This window comes from Amphiura filiformis, chromosome 2, assembly GCF_039555335.1.
Source record: "Amphiura filiformis chromosome 2, Afil_fr2py, whole genome shotgun sequence".
NCBI classification, from domain to species: domain Eukaryota; kingdom Metazoa; phylum Echinodermata; class Ophiuroidea; order Amphilepidida; family Amphiuridae; genus Amphiura; species Amphiura filiformis.
In genome coordinates, this window is record NC_092629.1 from 24,584,707 (window position 1) to 24,606,367 (window position 21,661).

At 36.2% G+C, this 21,661-nt stretch overlaps 1 protein-coding gene across 2 annotated transcripts; it reads left to right on the forward strand.

Annotated features, from left to right (window-relative positions):
• The first annotated feature begins 506 nt into the window (after nucleotides 1-506).
• Nucleotides 507-15,710, forward strand: LOC140146011 (usherin-like). Of its 2 annotated transcripts, none has more exons than XM_072167751.1 (9): nucleotides 507-1,126; nucleotides 2,128-2,247; nucleotides 3,012-3,247; nucleotides 3,988-4,205; nucleotides 5,222-5,407; nucleotides 5,876-5,950; nucleotides 6,672-6,910; nucleotides 9,287-9,514; nucleotides 11,226-15,710. In XM_072167751.1, exons 1-9 carry the CDS (start codon nucleotides 623-625, stop codon nucleotides 11,307-11,309), a joined length of 1,890 nt encoding a protein of 629 aa, XP_072023852.1. In that variant the 5' UTR covers nucleotides 507-622; the 3' UTR covers nucleotides 11,310-15,710. The 2 variants fall into 2 exon arrangements, with proteins under 2 accessions (XP_072023852.1, XP_072023853.1); XM_072167752.1 differs by having other exon boundaries at nucleotides 9,287-9,499.
• Nucleotides 15,711-21,661: the final 5,951 nt, after the last annotated feature.

Sequence of the window (21,661 nt, forward strand, 5' to 3'; positions counted from 1 at the left end):
GGGCAAGTAGACGCTCCTGTACCTACTGCCATAGATTCAACGCAGATTGCAGTCACATGGGTTACACCTTCAATCGATAATGGAGAAATTGTACAGTTTGAACTCAAAGTTGATGGGATTGTAGAATATACGGGACTGAATTTGCAATATACAGTCAGTGCTTTGACGCCGTATCAAGAATACACTTTCACGCTTGTAGCATGCACCTCTGGTGGCTGCATTGAAAGTCTACCTGCATTGGCCAGACCAAATGAAGCGCCCCCTACAGGTATGAAGCAACCAGATCTTCGAGCGCTTAGCTCAACTTCAGTCGAAGCAAGCTGGACAGAACCGGATCAACCTAATGGGCGAATAACACGGTACGAATTACGGCGAGACGGGAAGTTGATTTACGATGGTAACGTGCAGCGCTTCCAAGATTTTGGGGATGGTGGACGAGGTCTTACGCCCGGGCAAGAGTACACTTATGTTGTCACTGCGTTTAATAGTAGAGGTAGCGCTATAAGCCCTCCAGGTACAGTGATTACGTCAGCCTCGTCTCCGGCAGGTTTGGATCCGCCACAACTTCAGACGTTATCGTCGGGATCCATTCTCGCATCATGGCAACCACCAAGATTCCCAAATGGAGAGATTCAAAATTACACTTTGTATGTGGACATGGATGTTTTGTATACAGGCAAGCTTTTCAGTTTTGAAGTCAGCAACTTGCGGTATTTCACAACTTACGAGTTCCGCATGGAAGCTTGTACTGTGTCGGTTCGCACTAAGTGAGCGTATTGAAGAGACCACCTTTGAGCACGTTCCCAGTGGTCAATTGGCTCCAACTTTAACTCCTCTAAGTAACGCTCTAGGAGTCGCAAGCGGCATTGCTGCAGAATGGGGACCACCGCAAAATGAGAACGGAATCATTCTTGGATACGAGTTGTTCCGTCGTCGTTTCCATCGTGAAACAGGAGACAGATCTAATCCTGTGTTGTTGGCAAATGGAACCGCAAGAAGATACACAGACTTGGATCAGAGTTTGGTGCCAGATGCGACTTACGAGTATATGGTGACGTCCATGAATTCTGTGGGACAAGCAGCTAGCGCATGGGCTCTGGTCAGGATGCTTGAAGCGCCACCACAGGTGAGTAAACAAATGGCATTAAAATTTACCGTTTTGGTTAATTCTGAAAGACTATCTTGATTTAACCCTATCGTCATTCTGATGTGCACCGTTATTGCAGTGACGATGTTTGCTAACAATGTGCGCATTGGTTTGACATATTGACTAAATAGCAAAGGCTTCAGGATGAACCAAGAAGGTGAATTGTAACTATTCATATCATGGGTCCATAAAATTGCAAATTAGCCTTTTCAAGATATGGTGGACACAATAGGATGGCCCTGCATAAAGTGGCTCAAGTCTTTTGAATTTGCCGGGTTTTACCCAGATTGAAGACTGCCCTCCTATTGTGTACGCCATACTTCAAAAGGCGATTGAAAAATTCACCATATTGGCACATAAATTCAAAATTGTGCACCATAATCAACCTTCTCAGTAATTGGAACCGCCTAAAGAGTTCTTAAACTGACACTTTTAAAGATTTTAAAAATTGACAATTATGAGAAGAGATACTGTGTTTAGGGTTCCTACAGACTTGATAGAGTAACATAATTTTGATAGTGGTTGGATATTTCAGAAAAGCAGAACAGTTATGGAATTTTTATCAAAGAGTTCAGGGAAAATGAGTGTTCAAGAGAGATAAGAAGAATAGTTTACTAACGTGGGTGGTAAGGTTAACTTCAGAAGGGGTGTAGTCAGATGCCAACCTAAGTATGTTATAATATGTGGACAGGATGGCTCAGTGGTTACAGCCTAGGACTCATAATCTGAGAGCTTGCTCGACGTGTGTGGGTTTGAGTCCCAGTCCCACCACCGTGATGCACCCTTGGGCAAGGTGTCTTTGCTTCACTTGCCTCAAACAACCCAGGTGCAATGGGAAGCTGTTAGTGGTAGTCACAGTCATTGTACGGATGAATCCTGTGCCATTTGTAGGCTGGAAAATAGTAACTAAATCTGTATAAAACATTTACCATGTCTTTGGCTTTTTTACATCCAATTTCTTCATTTATTTCAATATAAAGGATGTTCCCGTACCAGAGATAAGTGAGTTAGCAGCAACAACATTAACTGTGAATGTATTGGAACCTGTACAGCCTAATGGTGCAGTATCATCTCATACTATCATCAGAAATGGAACGGAGGTGAGGATAACTTCTTAGGACTTCTGTTAAATGATATCGTCACTATTCTGTCAAAACTCCAATAGCTGCTATGTGTTAAATATGTACAATACAATATATTGTACTGGACATATTTAACATATAGCAGCTATTGGAGTTAAAAGGTTTTGCAGAACAGCAATGATATATATTTTGACAAAATGCCAAATATTGATTTGTTCCTTTCTTAAATTCATGTTACACATTAATTCTGATGAACAGTAGAACAGTGATCAGAAAGTGTGGCACTACACGTACACTGTTAACTAACCCTGTAGCTCACTTAAGCTGAATCGGTCTTAGGCCCTAACCGTGGAATTGTGGAGACTTTTGAGCCCCATAACTGCTAAATTGTTGGTCTTAAGTATATTAAAGTATACATATTTAGAATGGCAAAGAGTTGATGAATCCATCTGTGAGGTCAAATTTGGGCAGAAATGCTCTTTTTTTACCCTGCTGGATTAGATTAGCGCACACAATTCAAATCTGCAAAATCCAACATGGTGCTACTGTCAACTTGAGATGATACAGACTATAGACTGAATGTCACTAGTCTACATTGGTCTTTAAGAAAAAAGAAATTGACTGATGTTTCTATGATGTATTATTTTTACCAATGATTTCTTGACTGATGTTTCTATGATGTATTATTTTTACCGATGATTTCTTGACTGATGTTTCTATGATGTATTTTTTTTACTGATCATTTTTTGACTGATGTTTCTATGATGTATTATTTTGACCAGATTGTTACAATTCCGGGAACAAGTTACAAAGACAGAGACTTAATGCCATTTACCTACTACTCCTACGCCATCAAATATTGCACATCAGGGGGTTGCACTACCAGTGAGACCATGACTATCCAGACCAAACAAGATACCCCTGTTGGGTTATTGGCACCCGTAGTGAGAGAGATTGATGTGACATGGGGGCATGTTACATGGGAGTACCCTACGGATTCTAATGGCATTATAAGCAGGTAAGTAATTGTTGTAAACAGATCTAGACCGCCCTCGTTTGTCAACTTTCTGGGTTGGCGACTGAGAAACTTGCGTGTTAAAAAAGTGTCTGATTTTCCCCAGAATCTGGGGGTCTGAGACTGCACAGTTGTGTCTGAATTGACCTTTTGTCCAAATTGACCTTTTGACTGTGTTTGTTGTTGAAGACATTTTTTTAAAACTTCAGATCCTGTCACAAACGTGCTGCAATATATTGGTGCAGATAGGCAATTCCGCTATGGCACGTGCACACATCCAAAGAATCTTTTCACAAGGCTAACACAGTTTTTTTAAAAGCGTTTTTCAGTCATCACTACACGCATAACGCAAATACACGTGCAGCGTAGATGACAACAGATTTAGTCTAAAAGGAGATTTGATACAGTTGGATACTCTGAGGGGGGGGGGGGTAACTTGGTTTAACAATAATTTTGTAATATCATCGTTGAGCAGGAAAAACATCCTATGTATCATAGCCCCTGAACATGTTTAAAGCTAAACCTCCTATGTAACCTCTTTGCAGTTTTGTTTTAAACATGTTCAAGGACCACAATTACATAGGTTTTTCTTGCCCAACAACATGTTTTCCATCTTTAACCAGCCATTCCCTTTGAGCTACACCAAGAGATCTTATCGCATCCTATATGAGGGTCTGCAGGTATCTCATAATGCAACTGGCATAATACGATAATTTCTAACTTTGTTTTCCATTTTTAATCAGGTTTGAGCTTCACATGAGACAAAGTTGCCCGCCACCAACCCAACCATTCCCTCAGAGCTGTACCGAGAAATCATTCCGCATCTTATACGACGGGCTACAACTATCCCATAATGCAACTGGCTTGTTACCATATGCTAAATATGACTTCAAAGTGAAGGCATCTAATGAAGAGGGGCAGGTGGAGTCACCTGTTACACAGCAGGACACACTTCCAACAAGTAAGTAGTATTGGAGAGTTTACAGTTATCCCATAATGCAACTGGCTTTTTACAATACGCTAAAATATGACTTCAAAGTGAAGGCATCTAATGAGGGGCAGGTGGAGTCGCCTGTACACAACATGAAATACCAACAAGAAAGACTTTTTAATATAAATGATGAATTTCTGAAATATTGTTAGTCTATCTTTTAATATCAAAAATGTTGAGGAGTTGGTGTAACTTTTTAAACCATAATATAAGATCTTATAGTATAAAATTGCTCAAAATTATTCATACCTGATTTTTTTGGCATATTTGTAATGGTGACACAAGTCCTAACTTACACTTAATTGGAAACAGTCAACTTTGTGTGTTTGTAGACAAGAGAGCAATTCTTAATTAAGATAATATATCCCCCTCATTTTATCTCATTACTTTGGCTAAAATGACCAGAAATCCTCCCTGGCAGTTGTTTCTAATATTATTTCATAATTTTTGACGAAGAATAACAAAATTATTTAAAAAATATGACCAAAATCATATCTTATGTGGTTTTCTTTATAAAGATTACTTGATATTTTTATAAAGATCAAAAAATGGGCTGTTCCATTTCAAATCCACACTCCCCTTGTGGAAGATTTTGGAAATGTATTCCACAGAGGGAGTATGAATATATGAAATGAATACATTAGGCAGCTCAATTATTTGAAACTCACCCTCCCTCTGTGGAAGATTCATGTTGAATCTTTCTCAGAGGGTGCATGAAATTCAAATGGAGCTGACAAATGTGTGACCTCCATTTGAAATTCATACTCCCTGCTGTAGAAGATATTTCCAAAATCTTCCACAGGGGGAGTGTGGATTTGAAATGGAATGGCCCAATGCAACAAATGGAAAGTTTGTCAATGCAAAAATCAGAAAAAATAGATTGTTCTTCTTGGAACTTTGACACTTGTATTATAAGAAAACTCATATTATGATTTCTATACTACTGAGACTGTTAATGTGTGCGCTGTATATTTTATATCTTATAGTACCAGAATATGTCGCCGAATCCAAGCCAATTATCCGAGACAACGTCACAGCGGGTGTCTACATCATAGACTGGGCCAATAGTTTCCGTCTGTATGGGGAACTCATTGAATACCAACTGGTGGAAAATGGAGATAAGGTTTACAGTGGCATTGCTACTGTGGTGGAAAGACGTCTTGATGTTGGAAGTAAGTACTATCATCGATATGATGTCAGCAGGGCTGTCAACTCTCGCGGATTTGGCATGAGTCTCATACAATATTTCACAATTTTGGGCATTTTTCTGCTTGCATGTCAAGTAATAATCACAGTCAAATCACATGCATTGACAAAATATAGCAACAGAAAATTTGTTTGTCTCCCTCCTCCCCCAGTTTGTCAACCTACCCCCATCCCACCCCCTACTTTTTAGATTCTCAAGCCTCCTAGCAAGAAAAATCAGGTGGTAACATTGAATTATTTTAGTCTGAAAACAACATTTCCGCCCAGGAAACCCCATACGACCATATCTTAAGTATGGAGTTTGCCTATGTTTTATCGTTGAAAATTTGCACCCAATAGGCGCCCCTTTGTAAAAATGCAAGGCCTGTGTGCATTTATTAGAGACAATATGGTATAATTGTTCTTATTGCATGTCTGTTTTTCTTTATACACAGAATATGAATTGATGGTAACATGTAGAACTAAGTCTGGTCAAGTCAACTACCCCACCATAATATATGAACCTTCAAGTAAGTAATGGGCTGTTCCATGTAAATCCACACTACCCCTGCGGAAGATTTTGGAAATATCTTCCACAGGGGAGTATGAATTTCAAATGGAATGAACACATTAGGCAGTTCCATTTGAAACTTGCCCTCCCTCTGTGGAAGATTCAGGTTGAATCTTTCTCAGAGGGTGTATGAAATTCAAATGGATATGTTCATTCCATTTGAAATTCATACTCCCCCTGTGGAAGATATTTTCAAAATCTTCCACTGGGGTAGTGTGGATTTTAAATGGAATAGACCAATAGAAGAAGAAGTAGTTACAGCATTAGTAGTACTACAGGTTTTAACCAAAAATAATTATTCATTTTAGAAAAATTAAAAAAAATTGTATTGAATTTGTCATCAAGGTAATTTCTTAAGCTACTACAAGACCACAACTAAAATGCAAAATTCCTTTTAGCCATATAATACGCACTGGTAGCATATTAGTACAGGCTGGTTTTGGTGTTTACTGTAAAGCCTGCTTCCTCCAAATGCCGACATAGGGTCCTCTTGGAATGGCCGTAATTTCTACTTTATAACCATTTTTCACATTAGTCTAACAGAAATTAGTGGATCTTATTTTGCAATTTAATGAGAGTCTGTCCATAATCACTGAAAACGGATGGGTACCAATCATTTTGATACAGTTTGTAGTATGTGAAAGTTTTAATAATTTTCCCTCTTTTCCCCCTATCTACAGCAGGTGGAGGTCGAGTATTGCCTGTAGAACCACTCACCCAATGGTACACATCTGTGTGGTTCATCGCCATCGTGGTTCTTGTAGGCGTCATCTTAATCTTCATCATCATCGCCGTGTTCTTCAGTCGTATCAGCAAGAAGCAGCCGTATGAACGTGAGAGACAGCCCCTGCCGCCGAGACAGAGGAAAGGACAGTTTGCTTTCTCTGGTTGTAAATATCCAGAAACGGAAAGCATATTGGTGAGTAATTAAACTTATTAAAATTATTAGGATAATGAATTTGTGATGTTGATGATAATAAGGCCAAAAAAATTGTTGTGTTGCCTTCAGTGACCGACCCTAAAGCCTGAAAAATCAGAGTTGCAATTTTTTTTCTGATGATTTTTTTTATTATCTAACAAGTATCCAGTAATCAAAATTGACTAATAACAATTGTCAACATCATCACAATGACAAGTTCTTGCACATGAACACAGCAATATGCCCAATACAATACATGTACATATAAATGCTACAAAAACATCCAAAGTAATCAAAAAAATGTAGGCTTACTGAAATTAAAAAGTCATGAAAGTCAATAAAAAAGATGAAATTTAGCAATAACAAATTGGGATTCATGCCCACCACAAGTTAATCACCAAAATAATGTATAGAATACTTCAAACATATACCCAGCAAAAACAAAACGTTTTAAACATTTAAAAACATTTTAATAACATTTTGTCAGGTATTATATATAAAGGTAATGAAAATGTTTTAATATGTTTTGTATGAAAACAAACCACAACAACATTTTAAAATGTCAAAATGTTATTGTAAAATACATTTTTTTTTTTTTTTTGTCAACACTTAAGTAAAATTGAATGTTATGAAAAGTTTTCATACCCTTAATGACCTTTATATAACCTAGCATTTAGCATTTTCTGGCAACATTTTCAAACCTTTTGCAAAAAATTTTGAACATGTTTTGTGTTTGCTGGGTATCTAATCAGTAGCCATTCATTAATTCCATTGGGCTATTCCAGTTGAAATCCACACTACCCCTGTGGAAAATTTTGGAAATATCTTCCATAGGGGGAGTATGTTTTTAAAATGTAACTGGTCAGATGTGTAATCATTTAAAAACACATGCACCCCCTGTATTATGACTATATCTTCCACAACTGGAGTGAGTATTACAAATGGAAGTTACCAACTTGTCTATTCTATTCAAAATTGGTACTCCCTCTGTGGCAGACTTTAGCTAAATCGTCCACAGGGGTAGTGTGGATTTTAAATGGAATAGCCCATTATTTATAGCATATGGCCTACTTTCAACCAATTGTATTGTAAATGTCATAGTACAACAGCAGTATTAATCTTTTGTCTTCTATAAAATATAGCAGATGTTTTGCCCTTATGTCATGCATATTCGGATACTGGAAGAATAATTATTAATTGATAATATTACATTATAAACATTGATAATAATTATGTGAACATATGATTGATTCCTGTTTTATAAATTAAATTAATTTCGAGGGCTCAGAACCAGAAAGTCTTAACTCACACTGCTCTCACATAATGAGCATAAAGTTGGCAAAATAATTTCCTGAGATATTTCAGTTTTGCAATCCTTATTTTAAACCATTTAAGGTTATTAACTATTTTAAACTGTTGCGATTTGGTAGTTCACCGCATCTTGCGAATGGTAGTGAGCTTTGGCAAAAACTGCATTGCTCATTTCATAGCGAGCGTGTTGAAGAATCAAAATATCACAGATATACTTTGGTAGGTCCTGTGCTTCTTGAGCTGCGTTGTGAAGAGGGCTGAAACAACAAAACTTTTGTAAAACGTACATAACTCATTAATAACAATAAATTAAGCAAGTTTGCAAAGTATAGGATTTGTGGAATGAACTTTTGCAAAACATCAAGGCATTATTTTTCAATAATATATTGATCTAGATAATGAAAATCAATTTTTTTTTTGCTTGCTTTGACCAACAATACCTCGTCTACCCTTAAGATCATACCAAACATGTCAGGATATCTCCTTGCTTTGGTCTTCAAAAATCAATATTTCTTCCCGAATTTCTTTTGTTTTTTATTAGATTTTGTCATGTTTAATGGACTGTATGCTCATTGCTGTGTTTCTGATTTGTATTCACTCGGTCGGACATCCGGGAACATTGTCCCCTTCGTCCCCTTTGCACAAGCGTGCGCATAGCAACCAGCTCGAGAAAGGGAAACTGCACATGCGCACACTGGTTTTACGAGGCTATTTCCCTTTGTGACGGCAGCCCGACCAAGAGAATTCTTCCCTTACCAAGTCTTGCTGCTCTCTGTAGGATGTTTTAATAAGCAGTTGGCCTACTCCAGTTGAAATTCCCACACCTCTGTGGAAGACATGACCTTAATAAATCAACACTGGGAGTTTGAATTTCAAATGGGGTTACCTGAATGGATGAATCCTTTTAAAAGCTACAGCCCTGTGTGTGAGACGGTTATGTCTTCCATAGCAGTGAATGAATTTCAACTGGAATAGTCAAGTGTTTTCTATAGTTATATACATTTTAAGTCATGTCTGTTCTTATAGCACTATATTAAATCTTAATAATACTTTTCATTTTTTCAGGACCCTATACCGAATCAAATAAGTCGATCTGGCAGCATGCACAGCTTAGGCCAAAACGCCTTTGCCAATCCTAGCTTCCTGAATGTTCCCTCTTCAAGACCGCCCAGCAGAAGTATCGAGTCACCAGACAAGCAGTCACTGAAATATATAGAAGATGGGGATGGATTTGTAGAGAAGAGTTTTGTGCAATTACCAAAAGGAGACAGCGGCATGGTTAGTTTGTTTGATGTAGGTGCTTGATGTGCTATTGTGTTGCACATGTTTATTCATTTTCTTTACGTTGCTTTTAGAGTCCGTCCTCTTTTATCTGGCTATTATTAGGACAAAGCATTGGGCGAAATATCCGGGAAAAAAATTATATGTAGTTGAATGTCTGAAGTGCTAAAAGAGGGACAAAAAATAGCTAGACAAAAGAACTAGCACTGAGAGATGGTATATTTGAGGTCTATTATGTGCAATATAGGTATGGGGGGGGGGGGACAATAGGCTTGAGTTGTCAAAAAGTGGCTGAAAAAAACAAAAAAAACGAACAAGGCTATTTTGCTGAAAGCTGCCCCCCGGATTGACGCCCATGCTCGCAAACCGAACACAAACAAACTAAAATAAGAAGTTTGACGCCACTTAAAAGTTTGAAGAATTAGAAAGGTTTCACTGATATTGGGGGGAAAATGGTTTCTTAATCAAAAGTTTTGTTCTCACTACCAGGCATTCAGCATTATGTGATTAATCTGTCTATTAAAACTTTTTTGAGCAGTTAGTTATTAAGCTACTAATATTTTCTTTTAAAATTTGCTTGCTGTTTACTCACATTGCTAATGTTGCCATGCACTCCCACCCTACCCCATCAATGGCGTAGCCAATGGGGGATGAGCCTGTGCCACCCTCCCATTATTTTTAAGTTTTGATAATGTAAAATCTGTGAAAAGAAAGTATATCCTATGTCACTTTTCTTCAGCTGTACAAAATTTATATACTTATACAATTTTGTGCTCGATTGTCTCGAAAGCTGACTACTGCACCCCACGAATAGCTGGCAACACCACTGCACCTCACAGAACTTTGCTTGAGATTAATAGCATTTTGCAGCTCACATTTTTGTGCTTAATGTGCTAGCATATTGTGCACATTTCACTTGCTGTGGCTCTCTGCATATGGTACTTATTTGTCCATGTTTTAAGAAACCTTAACCACCAGAGCAAAACCAGTGTAATGGATTTTACTTATAAATCATTTGGAAGAGTTAAGATGGCTTAAATTTGGAACGTTAAGTATGTACGATTCATCATAACTCTTCCAAGTCTTTCAACATGCATACGGCACAGCTGAAACCTTTGCAGAACTGATAAATTGCACTTTTGCAATAACATTATTGAATAGACTGCATCTTGCACTGTGTATCCTACATATATATGATGGTTATGTTGCGCAATGGCCACAGCTATTTGAAAGACATGTAGTGAAATCCATTCCAGATTAGCTTGTGCAATTTCTATCGGGCAGTGTATATTTGTTAATGTTGTTGTTAGGTCTTAAACCCCATAACTGCCAAATTATCTGACTCGTAAGAACTATTTTGATTGGTTACAAAGTGTGGAATATCATGTATTTGAGCCAATCAGAGATATGGTAAGAATAGTAAGCTGACATTGCCAAGATATTTAAAAGCTCTATTTTGATTGGTCACTCAGATGATTATATCATGTAATTAACCAATCACAGGCTCTGTAAGAAAGGCATTAGTGCCCATCTGATTAATCTCTTATCAACTTGGCTATTGCCCCAAGGCTTCTTTGGCATCACCATATTTGTATTGAGTGCTGAGAAGAAATGAAAATACCGATAATTTCTGCCAAAAATAAAATTCCCACAACATACCAGGAAACAAACATCTTGCTTACCTTGTATTTTTTTCTCTGTTTTTGTTTTTTTTCCATTGCAGTATGACGATGATGCGCTGACACAAGCTAGTATACCATACAGCTATACTAAGGAACAGACCATGTTTACTGATACACACTTATGATAGACAGTTTATCTACAAGACAATTTCAAATATATGCAGAGTATTGGCGTAGTTTATGAAGCAGTTGGCACAGTTCTTTTTGTGTGATTGTGTAAATATGAGAGAGGCTGTCCTGATTGGCTTATTATGAATTATTGCCGAATGATTAACCTCTTATTGGCTGGTTATTCAAAAGTGTGTTGCTGATGTACGTCTTTTTTGCACACTAAATTAGTACGCATATTAAATAGTATTTGATGGTGCTCTGAAATACTGTATCATGCAATGATGTTATGTATCTGGAAGTGTGTATGACTCTGGTATCACACTATTCCTATTGGAGTTACTGGATAAGTGATAACCCCAAAGACTGGGGAGGTTCCACTAGCTGATGACTTTATTGACAATAAGTTGTGACTCCTATTTATTATTGCTAGGAGCGTACGCAAGGAGCTGAGTGACTGCAATTATAGGGGAATTTGTTACATTTCGGCCTGGAACCCCCAAAGCCACCCCTGGATATACACATGGCATAATACTTACTCAAGAAACACTAAAACTAATGCATGAGGCATCCAATGTTGGTGCAATCGATTTACCATTTTGATGACTTACGATAAGTTCAAAGGTTATGACATTTACGTTGGGATTGCTACATATACTACAGTTCCGACTTTGATTTAGCTGTGGTGATTTTGAGTCGGCTACGATACTAAAGAAAACACATGCAAGAAGAATTGGGCCAAGGACATTTAAAAAGCTGTAATACGTTGGGATATTTCAGTTGACACCTATACACTCCCTGTGGAAGACATGACCTTAATCTCCCACACAGGGGATATAGATTTCAAATGGAGTCACCCATTCATGCATGTAATCCTATTTGAAATTCATAGACATACTCCCTGTGTGGAAGATTATAATGTCATGCCTTCCATTGGGGGTGTATGGATTAAACCATTTTTGTAACAGCTTTCAACTAAACAACAGACAAATTGGTTTCTAATTTGATTACAGAATTACATGTTATTATTATTTTATACTTTTGTAATGAATTTATGTTGAATTTTGTGTTCTGTTTGCTGGTTTGTTTGAATATCAGTCATATATTGACAATAGTTTATGATGTATGTAGTTTTGTTTTAAAATTTCTAATAGTTCAGTTTAACCAACTCTATCATCATTATGAAGGGTAAAACAGAATTACGTTAACCATTCTATAGATGAGTTGACCTGTGACGCCATTGCCTGGCAGTATGTGTGCTTATCATATTTTTTCAGGACCTGTGCTTTTAAAACTCCTGCCACATCACAATATGGCTATTGAACAGTGTAGAGGTTGTATGCAGTTTGCTCAAGCATATAGATATACCAGTTCCTTGCCTTTGTTGATATCATTGAGGTCAACTCATCTATACAGAGATTGACCAAAAATTTGTGAGTTTATTTTGCTGATTAACCCATCTCTAACCTAAATCCTAGATATACCCTGACCATAATCATAAACCTAACTCTAATTCTAACTCTTAACTTTCATAGGTTAGGCCCTGAATTCAGCACATAAATTGATCATGCTGTACATGTGTCTGTGCTTTGCAAACATGGTCTTGTGTTTAATTTCTAACAAGTGCAAACAGCGAGAATTATTATTTTGGTAGTAATATTTATATTTAAGCTCATGTTATTGATTTAGTGAAGAATAATTTTTTTCAACCAAACTTTTTATACCAAAGTGTGATATCATACCTGCAACATCATAAAAGGCTGAATTTTATAGATGGAACTGCGGAATACAGAATACCCTTCACATGCTGTGTGTTATCATGTGCTTTATTCCATGAAATGTAAGTGTGAAGGGCACAGACTATTCTCAAACAGGTCAAGTCCCAGCATCACCCGTTAATAAGGGCCAATCATGCCATGAAGTATGACAGACAAACTGCTACACACATACCACATATATGCGACAGCACGCAACGCTGGCATGATTGTTAGACATGAATGATCAGCCCTCATGAATATGTGAGAATTCACAGCATACAAAGCACAGGGACCAAAACTGCAATATGATATTAGCTTGACATTATTGAAAGACTTCTATTGGGCTTGGAACCAATTAGCCATATAAATTATAATCAGTAGTCCAGCCAATTACTGCAATTTTGTACACCTAAGAGCTCATTATATAAAATAATGTGCAATAGTCTGTATACACTTGGTATAGGAAATTGCTGTATGCAGATTATCAAACCTTTAAGATACAGGGACAAAACAGTGCCTCTAGATGAGTGTTGAGAATCCAGCCAATATAGTTTGAAATAAACTGACATTCCATTATATATTTTATGCTTATTTAAATATTTTATTATATATTAGCTACACCTTGAATTTATAGGAGTGCACCTGGTTTAATTTAATGATATCAGTGCATGCTAAATGTTCAGTATTTATAGAATCCTTCAAAAATATTGTTATCATTAGGGCTACAAGAGCCTCTATGCCACTGATATCATTCTGAGAACAAACCTGGTGCAATATCCAACTATACTCAACTCTGAGGCTAAATATTTATAAGACTAATAAGGAATTTTTAGAGTAACTTGAATCTGAGGCTGTATATTTTACAAAACTAAATATCATAATTTGAATATTTGAATTCATTTTAACATGTTCAGCTTCTTGCTTTAAGTAGAAGCAAGCAAGAAACTCATTAGCTTCTTGCTTCAATTGCAGAAAAAGGTATATATGTGACCAGATCTGAGAAATTCATAACTTTGCAACCAAGTATTCAAGAGCTCAACATCAGTAAGTGTAGGTACTGAGCAAGAATAAGTAATGGTAGTAACTCATTTTCAACATTTCCAACTTTGGCCTGAGTGGATCAGATCAGGTCACACATATACTACAGTATAGAAACTGAACAGGTTATAATGCAAATGTACTTTTATATTGGATTTAGAAACCTGTAAATATGGATGCAAATAAGTGACATTTTCTTTTTATCCATTTGGGTAAAACTGGAAAAATTGCAGGTCAATATATGACATGGCATAGAGCAAGAAAAGAAGAGGATGGAATTTTTGGAGCAGAATTGTTATGAAACTGGAAATATTATATCATAGCTTGAAAATTGTATCTTAATCATGTTACACAGAAAAGATATCTATACACTTCCCACAATGCATTTCTCCCATTTCATTTTCCTGTACTGATTTGCTATCTAGTGCAACAGGGGCCAATAATGACAAAATGTACAGTTGAGGTCTCAATGAACAGATTTTGCAAAATATGCTTATTTCTTGACTATTTAGCTAGTCTATTCTGAAAATGAAAAAAAAATGGGGAACATGAAAAGAATTATGGGAGTGTCACTTGATGAATGAAACAATGAAGCATGTTGCAAAGGATTCTGGGAAGGGTAAGATAATCTTCTGGGCATTACAAGTTTTGTGATACAGCTGTTTCAAATTTTGCTTATACATTTCTCTATAAACTGCCTAAAAGCTTAGTGATGTAGAGCTTGTAACTAGGATTTTGTATGGGCATTTGGCCAGATGGCTCACCTTATTTGCATTCATGCGGTAATTCTATTGTTATACTTATGTAAAGGTGGAAATTTTTCAAAATCATGAATTGTCACACTTTCAATAAAAGTGTAGATGTGAAAAATTAATGTACTGCTTATATTTCCACTTTTGCCATTCCAACACCTTGAATTTTATAAAACCTTGACTTAGCTATATATTAAGAGGTTAAATTTTCAAAAGACATTCCTTTTTTTATATATTATATTTTGTATAGTCATTAGTGTGTGTGTGCTATTATACTGGGTCTACTTAACATTAGCAATAACGATCTGAAACCAAACTTATTTTGTAATGTACTATTAATCTTAATTATCACCCTCTAATAAACTATTTTCATTGGCTACAAAGAGGGTTATATCATGTATTGAGCCAATCACAGATACGGTAAGAATAGTTGTTAGTAGCTTAAACTGCTCTAAAAGCTGTAATTTGATTGGTTACTCAGATGGTTATAGTAAGTAATAAACCAATCATTAGAGACCTTGCGGAATGCCGTTAAGAACTTTACTGGAACTTTAACTGCAACTTCAAAAATATTGATTGGATTTCTTGCTCAAATTCACTTCAACGCGAATGCCAGATTGGTTTCTGTACCAACAGCGTCTTGTTGTTTAAACTAGGGGAAGTGCATCAATGGGTGATCAAAAGGAGGGTATGTAAAAGCGACTGCATCAAATTTCTCCCTTTTGTTTGCTGAAGTGCTTTGTTGGTGACACTTCAATACAATTGGCGCTTAGTTTGAATAAACATGGATTACATCTCAAGGCGATAACCAATGCAATGGGAATTAGGCCTATGTTATGAGCTATACGCTAATATCTGATACCATAATACCTAATTATGGTCTCAGGCTAATATTATACTCTAAACATGTTTCAATTAAATATTCTTGTGATAGGCCTATATTATTATCCCGGTTTATTATAATAAAAGCTCAATTATTCCAGTAAACGTTAGCTTTGTCAATTTTATAATTTATATACATTTCCATTAGAACACAAAGCGTAACACCAATTCTCCCTAACAACCCCCCACCACCTCTCCATATCCTCCCCTCCCTCCATCTATTCATCTATCCTCGCTCTCTCAAACTTTATCCTCTGCTTTAATACCCCATTTCCACTACGGTGTAGGCCCTACTGCCATGTCCCACTCCCCAGTGGCGCGTTGCCAGGAGTTTTCTTTTAGGAGGCAAGGACTCCTCTTTGCATTCTGATGGAATTAAATATATCTCCCGAATGATCCTTATTTTGTTTTTTAAAAACTTCCAGAATTTTGAATTTCAACCAAATAGGAGCCGTTTTCGGCACATTGGCTGGTTTTCATTGTCATGATTACTGAAGAAGTAGGCCTATGTAGATATAGATATTGATGTATGCAGTTCCAATATTAAAAGACTTATTATAAAAAAGTAGTATAGGCCTAATTCCGAACAATTCAACCGGTTTTTATGTAAAAACATGTTGTCCAAGTCCACAAAGTTAGAAGGCTTATTTTTGGTAACAATAGGCCTACTCTTTTAATAATGAATAATTTGGTTGACATACAATATCCATATGCCCCTATGTATAACTTCTGTTTCATGAGTGTGTTTAAAGAGTGTGAGCTTATAGCGTGGCATATGTTAACATTCTGCTGAATCGGGGTATAAACAAGGTAGGCCTAAATGAATAAAATAAATAATTAAATAAAATACTTGAACAGTAGGCCTACAAGCATCTTTGGTTATATAGAGGTGTAACTATAAGACACGCATAACGTTGTAAACAAATGTTCACAGTAGCTGCAATTACAGAAGTTTAGTACACTGCTGGGTCGCGTAAAATCAGACCATTTTACGGAACTTAATCCCCTTAGCGTTGAAGTCAAGCCAAAAACTTGGTTCCATAAGCTGATTTGGTGTACGTCATGAGCACACACAAAATTATATATCAAGTGTGACGTTTGGAACAAAATTTATTTTGATCTAATTCAATCAGTAATTTTCAGCAACATGTAGCATGTTTTTTACCCAAACCAAATTGGATTTCCAATAATTGGTCTATTAACTAGATAATATATAAGTGGTAATTATGTAGTCTATGAGGAAATAGGCAAACTATTGTTCTAAAGTATGACGTATTTCATCATAATTTACGGCACACTATAGATTCTCGCGTTAACTTTAACTTCAAGCGGCTTTAATGGCAGAGTGGTTTTGAATACATAATCCTCTAGACATTAAAGCTTGTGATTTCTAACTCCATTCCGCTAGGTCTCTATTAATATATGCCAGGGAGTATGTATTTAATTATCTATTACCCAAAATATGATTCTTGTAAGAGAAAATATAACTTTTATGCTGAAAGTAAAGTAGCCCTACTTATTTCAAGGTTTATTTTAATAAAGCGACTCATAAAAACTATATTGTACGGATTTAAGTAGGGTTGGTCAGTCATTTTTTTTTTAAATGACCTTCAATCGCCAAAATTAGTGGAAAAAACACAATTTTTTTCACATGCTTCGCTGTAGTTTTTTGCCCCAAAATTGCAGATTTTACATGCATACAGCAAAAACAAAATGCAAAATCTTCATGGTTGGGCCTGTAGAATTTTAATGGCCACATGTGGTCATTAAAATGTACAATTCTAAAATTTTGGAATTTTTGAAAAAAATATTGAAACTTGTCGTCTACAATCGATACCCGCATGGAGAGAGTTAATTGTAAAATGTCATGAAAGGAAATTGTTTTTATATCCTATGGTCTATATTAGTGGTGTCCCCTTCAGCAGTAAAAAAGAAATTGTTCAGACTATTTTTATTCTATCCAACCTGATGCTTGAATAATTTGATTGAAGTAAATCATATAATGAAAATTTTGACCTTTCGTATTGAAGATATAGAATTTTTTAGGTCTTTTGAATAATTTGTTTGAATAATTTGATTAAAAAGTGACTTTTAAGTCCATCATATGAAAATTTTGACCTTTTGTATTGAAGATATAGAATTTTTTCCCCAAAACATCAAAAATATTTAGGTCTTTTGAATAATTTGTTTGAATAATTTGATTAAAAAGTGACTTTTAAGTCCATCATATGAAAATTTTGACCTTTTGTATTGAAGATATAGAATTTTTTCCTCAAAACATTAAAAATATTTAGGTCTTTTTGGGAACAAAATGTATATCTTCAATATGAAGGTCAAAATTTTCAACTGATTGTCGGCTTTTAATCCCATATACAAGATTATACTAGATTTATACAATTTAATTCAAGGACTGTTAAATATGAAAAATATCAATTTTAAATAAATTGCCATAAAATGTGTATACTGCGAATTTCAAAAAATCAAAATTATTTGATATCAGAAGGACATTCTTCGTATTCAGAATACAATTCGATATGTCTGATGTGCTCTTAGGTCCCAGAAAAAAATACTGTGCAAACGTTGCTCTATAAGCCCTTAAGAATATTTTGATTCCATCCAATCTGACATGTATTTTGGTGCAATTGTTCAATTGAAAAGTGACCTTTGTTCAAAATATCAATAAAGTGAATTGTTTTTATATCCTATGGCCGTAATTGAAGCCCCCTTTAGCAATAAAAGAGAACTATCCAACCTGTCATGTATCTTGATAGAATTGTTTGATTGAAAAGTGAGCTTTATTCAAGGAAATTGTTTTTTATTCTTCGGCCTCAATAAATGTCCACAGCAATAAAAAAAGTAAGGTCAAGTCACAACTATTTTTACTCCATCCAACCTGATGTGCATTTTAGTCAAAGTGTTTTTTATTAAAATGTGACTTTTTATTTTTATGTCATGATAGTATTAAGCCTCCAGCATACTTTCCTGCCGCTTGCCGTTGCGGCAAGCGGCAGGGCGTTTCAACCAATGACAAGCCTTTATTGTGTCCGTTTGTCTTCAATGCGTGTGCGCCACGCCACTCAGCGGCAAGCGGCAGGGTAGTATGAAACCAGCATTACATTATGCCACACTGTAGCAGTGTGGTCTTTGTAAAAACCCTTTTGAGCGAGTCCATGTATTTTACATGTTCAGTGGTGTATCAGAGTCAGTTGTCGGAGGGGGCAAATACAACAAAGTTCCCGCTGGACATCATTTTTGTCCTGTGTTACTGAGATAATTATGCACTTCTAATCACGAAAGTGTTTTCAACTGTACACTATTTTAGCCCAAAATTAAGGTGAAATTTTGTGTTTACCGAGCCTTAAACATACAGATTTTGGTTAAACCAACAGCAGGTAATATGTTAACACATCTATGACGCTAACAAAGCTGCCAAAATCTAAATTTTGATGATTTTTACGATCCTCCGGATGTGTAAATCACTAAATAGGTCTTTAAACTATAATTGGGCTAGATCACTTGACATTCTGTTAGTTTTCTTGATATTCTTTTATTTCAAAGCTTTTCTTCATATTTGCAGAGGTCAGTGTTTATAAAACATCAAGAGGGTATAGTTATTCATCTTGAAAAGAAGTATAAACCATATTGTCAAAATAGTTATCAATGGGGCAATAACATCAGGTATACTAATTTTCAGTTTTAAAACTGAATTCCGTTTTGCTTTTGGAGTCAAAATTTCCTCAACTTTATTTAATTTCAGCCTGTTTTGGTACTTTTTGCCCAATTTCACATGCATTTTCAGTTTTTAGGAAAGTGCAGTCTCATGCCTGCATTATATGGGCTAGTTATTATCACTGAAGCAATGCATGATGGGAAGGCATAAATGGGCTATTCCAGTTGAAATCCACACACCCTCTATGGAAGGTATGACCTTAATCTCCCTCACAGGGGGTATAGATGTCAAATGGAGCCACTCATTCAGGGTTGTCTGCTCAAAATGTGTTATTCCAGTTGAAATCCATACAACCCTTATGGATGGCATGACTTTAATCTCACACACAGGGAGTGTATATTTCATATGGAGTCATCTATTCAGGTAACTCCATTTGAAATTCACACTCCCTGTGTGAAATATTAAGGTCACATCTTCCATAGAGGCGATGGATTTCAATCGCAAAAAACCCATTCTCTGTTTGATTTTAATCTATTGTAAGGTCTTTATTGTAAAATCAACATTATTTTGAATCATGTTCTCAATGAGAATGTCTTTCTTTACAAATCATGTACCATAACATTTTTTTACACTTTGTAATATATTAAAAGTACTATTATAATGTGAGTATTTTGCCTTTAAAATAAACACATCAAAAGAAGAAAGCCTCCTCTAGTTTGAGTCAAACTTTGAGCACAAATATTAAAACCAGTTAAATGGGCTATTCCATTTAAAATCGACACACCCGCTGTGGAAGATTTTGGAAATATCTTCCACAGGGGGAGTATGAATTTCAAATGGAATGAGCACATTAGACAGCTCCATTTGAAACACACCCTCCCTCTGGAAGATTCAGGTTGAATCTTTCTCAGAGGGTGTATGACATTCAAATGGAACTGACTAATGTGCTAATTCCATTGAAATTCATACTCCCCTGTGGAAGATATTTCCAAAATCTTCCACAGGGGTAGTGAATTTTAAATGGAATAACCCATTTGATATGAACAAATTATATAATCCTGTTAGGTGCAGTATGATACTACACTTGTATAAAACAAAATCAAAATGATCCAAAAATTCATGATTTAATGCAAATTTGGTATGATGCAAAATGTAAAAGCATATCTTTAATTGAGCAGTCAATAGCGCAATCAATAAGGCGTTTGACTATGATGTGAGAGGCTGTGGGTTTGAACCCTGGCTGTGGTTTAGTATGCTCAAGTGGACAACTGAGTAAGCTTGAAATTCCTCTGGACAAGGAACTTACTGCCAATTGTCTCGTTGTAACCTATACTGAAACTCAGGGAGCTGATCCTTGTTGCGATGGACATTTGTGGAATGTCTAGGATGTGCGATTAAGTCCTTGTGTTAAATGGACACACACTGACTGCCACTCATTTTGGGTGAGTGGAATATGGTAGACCATATGCAATATCACATCACATACTCTGTTTGAATTTTTTTTTTCAAATCACACCAAACTTAATTAATTGCTATCATACTGCAGCTAACCAGTGGCGGTGCCACGGGGGGCATGGGGGCAAATGCCCACAGCCAGAACTCTTTCCCCCTGTTGCCCCCCAGTAAAATCCCAATATTACGAAATTCACTTTTCCCCCCTAATTCCCCCCGAAAAAAATTCCTGGCGCCGCCACTGCAGCCAACACAATTTTTTTTTTTGCTCATATCAGTTTTATTTCTCTTTTCTGTGTTTAGATTTATGACCACATAATCAAGTGGGACTTTTTTTTTTTGATGTGTGTACTATATACCATGAGCACTTTGCCTTTGAAATACAACAACCTTGATGATTTGTAATAAAGAGATTCCAATTATTGATAAATAAAATATTTGTTAAATTAAAATGAATTTGAAATGTGTGAGAATGTGTGTATAATGAGATCGCTATTCATAAACGTTTTTTCAAAAAATGTAGGAAGAGGGTGCCCCCCATGCAATCTGTTACAAGAGTGGACCAAAGTAATATAATACCCTCAATAACCCCCCCCCCATGAAATCTGTCACAAAAGTGGACCAAAGTAATATAAAACCCTCAATGCCCCCCCATGAAATCTGTCACAAGAGTGGACCAAAGTAATATAAAACCCTCAATGACCCCCTCATGTAATCTGTCACAAGAGTGGACCAAAGTAATATAAAACCCTCAATGACCCCCATGCAATCTGTCACAAGAGTGGACCAAAGTAACATAAAACCCTCAATGACCCCCC

Excerpts from the sequence above, each read along its gene's own strand:
- LOC140146011 (XM_072167751.1), top strand. The coding sequence starts at position 623 with ATGGAGAGATTCAAAATTACACTTTGTATGTGGACATGGATGTTTTGT. Across the intron at positions 1,127-2,127 it reads TGCTTGAAGCGCCACCACAG|GATGTTCCCGTACCAGAGAT; the intron begins GTGAGTAAACAA and ends TTCAATATAAAG. Across the intron at positions 6,911-9,286 it reads CAGAAACGGAAAGCATATTG|GACCCTATACCGAATCAAAT; the intron begins GTGAGTAATTAA and ends TCATTTTTTCAG.